The sequence below is a fragment of the Portunus trituberculatus genome, chromosome 28 (assembly GCF_017591435.1).
Source record: "Portunus trituberculatus isolate SZX2019 chromosome 28, ASM1759143v1, whole genome shotgun sequence".
NCBI classification, from domain to species: domain Eukaryota; kingdom Metazoa; phylum Arthropoda; class Malacostraca; order Decapoda; family Portunidae; genus Portunus; species Portunus trituberculatus.
In genome coordinates, this window is record NC_059282.1 from 12,441,056 (window position 1) to 12,446,055 (window position 5,000).

At 42.6% G+C, this 5,000-nt stretch overlaps 1 protein-coding gene across 1 annotated transcript in view; it reads left to right on the forward strand.

Moving 5' to 3' along the window:
• The window catches only part of LOC123510005, a 21,952-nt gene that overhangs the window by 387 nt on the left and 16,565 nt on the right, over positions 1 to 5,000 (forward strand). The window contains exons 2-4 of the mRNA XM_045264682.1: positions 297 to 365; positions 729 to 803; positions 4,867 to 5,000. The exon at positions 4,867 to 5,000 is cut by the window's right edge and continues 77 nt beyond it. Coding sequence (XP_045120617.1) covers positions 733 to 803; positions 4,867 to 5,000 — 205 coding nt within the window. The 5' untranslated portion in view covers positions 297 to 365; positions 729 to 732. The remainder of the gene's footprint in view (positions 1 to 296; positions 366 to 728; positions 804 to 4,866) is intronic.

Sequence of the window (5,000 nt, forward strand, 5' to 3'; positions counted from 1 at the left end):
GTTCCTGTTGCTGTTATTGTTCTTTTCTTCATGTCTTTCTTCTTGTTCATGTTTTCTTCTTTCTCCTATTCCTCCTCCTCTCCCTCCTCCTCCTCCTCCTCCTCCTCCTCCTCCTCCTCCTCCTCCTCCTCCTCCTCCTCCTCCTCCTCCTCGTTCTCACCACCACCCCTTTCACTTCCTGTACTCTTGAATCTTCTCACTAATGCCTGTATACCTCCATCTCTCCATCTCTCTCTTCTCCCTCTCCCCCTCTCTCTTTCTCTCTCTCCCTCTCTCTCCCTCTCTCTCTCTGGCAGCCTCCTTAACAGCAATAGCCTGCAGTCAGTGGAAGCTTCAGCGTTCAAAGGTTCAGAGATTGATAAGCTGTGAGTATTGCTTCTTGTTTGTTGCTGTTCTTGTTGTTGTTGTTGTGGTGGTGGTTGTTGCTGTGGTAGTGGTGGTGGTGGTTGCAGTGTTCTTTTATATATATTTTTGGTATTGTTACTATTGTTACTGCTACTGGTACTGCCACTACTCTGCTACTACTGCTACTGCTACTCCTGCTCCTCCTGCTCGTCCTCCTCCTCTTCCTTTTCCTCCTCCTTCTCCTCCTCCTCCTCCTCCTCCTCCTCCTCCTCCTCCTCCTCCTACTACTACTACTACTACTACTACTACTACTACTACTACTACTACTACTACTACTACTACTACTACTACTACTACTACTGCTACTGTCTCTCCCTCTACAGAAGCATGAAAGGGAATCTGGAGCTGACAAACCTACACCCGCTCGCCTTCCAGGGTATTAAGTCTCTCACCACACTGTAAGTACCTCAACAGTTTGCCAATTATTCCCTTCAGAAGTGGGATGCATTTTTACCGTGAGTTTTGAGTATAATTAGACCGTTTTATTGACATTAGGGAGGGTTTATGGAGGTCAGAAGATTAATTACCAGAGTCTTCACTATTCTAATCCCCCACATGAGTTTCTGAAGTTGTATATAATCAGCACATAGTCACCAGAATGAATATGGAAACGCGTCATGGTACTGAACGGGCTGGCAAAGAAAGTGTCCCAGTACTGAATGGATGGAGTGAGTAGTTAGTAAGTCGCTCATTTGGTTGGTGAGTCATTCGTGTTCTGGTGTCTTAGGTTAGTTGGGTCATGTGTTAGTTAGGTTAGGTTAGGTTAAGTTAAGTTAGGTTAGGTTAGGTTAAGTTGGGTTAGGTTGAGTTAGGTTAGGTTAAGTTTGGTTAGGTTAGGTTAGTTAAGTTAGGTTAAGTTAGGTTAGGTTAGGTTAAGTCACGTTAGGTTTGGTTAGGTTGAGTTAAGTTAGGTTACGTTAGGTTAGATTAGGTTAGGTTGAGTTACGTTAAGTTAGGTTTAGTTAGGTTAAGTTAGGTTAGGTCAGGTTAAGTTAGTTTGAGTTAGGTTAGGTTAGGTTAAGTTAGTTTGAGTTAGGTTAGGTTAGGTTAAGTTAGGTTAGTTTAAGTTAGGTTACGTTGTTTCTTTGTGTTTGTTATGAGTCAGTCAGTCAGTCAAGTCAGGAGTTCGTGGATTTGGTTAGTCAGTCAGTCACTTAGTCAATCAGTCAGTCACTTAGTTGTTTCGTTTCCTATCTTTTTATTTTATTTATTGTAGTGAGTAAGTCAGTTATAATATATTCAGTTATGTAGACAGTCACTCGGTCATATAGTTATTTTTATTAACAGTTATTTATTTACCAGTTATTTAATTATCTCTCTCTCTCTCTCTCTCTCTCTCTCTCTCTCTCTCTCTCTCTCTCTCTCTCTCTCTCTCTCTCTCTCTCTCTCTCTCTCTCTCTCTCTCTCTCTCTCTCTCTCTCTCTCTCTCTCTCTCTCTCTGCTACTGTCTTTCCCTTCCCTTGATCGAGTTCATATCTGATTCATACCAGCAATTACATGACCATTAGAAGGGATCCCTGGCTCCCCCGAGGCCAACCTGGAATGGGAATGGGGATGAAGCACCTATATTTGGAATGGAAATGGGAATGAAGCACACTGGAATGGGAATGAGAATGAAGCACACTGGAATAGGAATGGAAATTAAGCGCACTGGAATGGAAATGTTAATGAAGCACATTGGAATGGGAATGGGAGTTAATCACCTTGGAATGGGAATGGGAATGAAGCACACTGGAATGGGAATGGGAATGATGCACCTAAATTCAGAATGCAGATAAGAATAAATCACGTTAAAATTGAAGCACCAAATTTGGAATCGGGAATAAGAATGAAGCAATTACGTAAATCCTCTCTCTCTCTCTCTCTCTCTCTCTCTCTCTCTCTCTCTCTCTCTCTCTCTCTCTCTCTCTCTCTCTCTCTCTCTCTCTCTCTCTCTCTCTCTCTAGATAAGAAAATATAAAAAAATGAAAAAAACATAATAAATAAGATAACAAAAAGGAACAAGTGAAGGATAGAATAGAACTGAAGGAAGAAAGGAAGGAAAGGAGGAAGGGAGGAAGGATGAAAGACAAACGTAGGAAGGAAGGAAGGAAGGAAGAATGGAAGGAAGGACGGAAGGGAGGAAGGATAAAGGATAAGCGAAGGAAGGAAGGCAGGATGGAAGGAAAAAGGACAGAATTGAAGGAAGAAAGGAAGGAAGGAAGGATAAAGGAAGGATAAAGGACAGAAGCGAAGGAAAGAAGAAAGGAAGGATAGAAGGATAAAGGACATAAGTGAAGGATGGAAGGATAAGGAAGATTGAGAAAGGATTGGGGGAAAAATTGGAAGGATTGGACAAATAGCTGGACTGGAATTCATATTTGAGCCATTCTTTTCAAATCGTCCCGCTCCGTTCACTGGTTAGGTATTTTGCAGCCCTCGATCGGTTTACGTGACTCTCTCTCTCTCTCTCTCTCTCTCTCTCTCTCTCTCTCTCTCTCTCTCTCTCTCTCTCTCTCTCTCTCTCAGCTACCCTACAACACCTAACATCACACAAAACACACAAAACACAACAAACCCGACACTTTTTCCCTTCTCCCTTTCCTTAACCCTCCTTTAAGTTCCCTTTCGCTAACTCCACAGTACACGCATGCCTTCCTTTGTGTTCCCTTGCGCTCCCTTCTACCCGCTGCCAGCCCCGAGTGCCATAAACAGAGCGATAAACAAGCCTGCCCATCTCGCTTGAATCCCGCCTCACCCCGTCCCACTTCGCCTCTCCTCGCTTCGTCTCTCCTCGCTTCTCGTGGTCAAGTTTCCCTGATTTATGGGAATTGAACGAAGAATAAGTCGGTTGTGAATTCTGAAAGGAGATGATATATAGATACACGTGGAGGAATTGAAAGATAAAGGAGAATTTTCAAGTTTTTTTGCGACTGTGTGTGTGTGTGTGTGTGAGAGAGAGAGAGAGAGAGAGAGAGAGAGAGAGAGAGAGAGAATCACAAGACAAGCACAGGATTCTCAAGGGACACGTTTCTCTCACTCAGGAGACGGAACATGACAGTGGAAGCTCTCTCTCTCTCTCTCTCTCTCTCTCTCTCTCTCTCTCTCTCTCTCTCTCTCTCTCTCTCTCTCTGTTGCAGATCGGATGAGGGAGAAGGGAATGGATAAAGAAAAAAAGATAGATGTAGAGAAAGGAGAGAGTGAATGAATGAATGAAAGGAAGAAAGGAAGAGAGGAAGAACGTCAAGACAGACAGAGAGAGAGAGAGAGAGAGAGAGAGAGAGAGAGAGAGGAGGAGGATGATGAGAGATGATGACAAAGATACACACACACACACACACACACACACACACACACACACACACACACACACACACACACACACACACACACACACACACACACACACACACACACACACACACACACACACACACACACACACACACACACCACACACACACATGCAGATTTGCGGGCACATAAATAAAGAGATATTGGAAAAACGACTTTATACACACACACACACACACACACACACACACACACACACACACACACACACACAGTATTAATAACCACTGATGTCACTTCTAGTCTTGTTTGACGTTCTAGCCAATTTTATCTTTTGTATTATTTTCTTTTTACAATATTTTAATTCACACTTTCTCAAATTCCGTCCTTTTAGTTTCCATTTTTATAATATACCTCATAATTTGATCTTGGTCCTTCAAAAACTTTTATTACTCTCACTTTATATTCATTCCTGACTTCTTTCCTTATTTATTATACACAGAAGATTAAGGAGCAGAAGTATATGCATTAATGGACTCACTAATAAAGAGTCTTAGTGCTGAGAGAAGGCAGTGTTTTCAATTAGACAAGTTTATGGACCCGGGTAACTGGTAGAATGTAGATGGGTGGATTTTGAACTGGGATTGCCACGTGTATGAAGAAGGCCTGAGAGCTTTCCTTGTGTGGGAGAGAGAAAGAGGGAGAGAATTACTGCAATTAGTTCTTGTCCTTCTCTTGTTTTTCTTTCTCTTTCTCCTCTTTCTTTTTCTATTCCTCTTCCTCCTCCTCATGTTCTTTACAACAATAACAGTCTACTACTACTACTACTACTACTACTACTACTACTACTACTACTACTACTACTACTACTGCTACTACTACTACATCTACATATAAACCTGATAACTTCCCTTTTCGTTATTGTCATTACCACGTGCTAATAACCCATTTTCTTTACCCTTACTAACAAACAAAGGCCTTCAAACACTACTCTACTCAAACTAACCCTTACTAACCCCTCACTAACCCTTACTAACCCCTCACTAACCCTTACTAACCCTTGCTAACCCTTACTAACCCTTGCTAACCCTTACTAACCCTTGCTAACCCTTATTAAACCTTGCTAACCCTTATTAACCCTTGCTAACCCTTACTAACCCTTGCTAACTCACCTCATATCCCCAACAGTGACTTATCAAACACCGCCATCACAAGACTACCGACTGAGGGCCTGAGTGGGCTGGAGACCCTTATCCTGACAGGGACCCACGATCTAAAGGTGTTCCCGTCCGTGTATTCCTTCCAGCACATTACCACGGCGC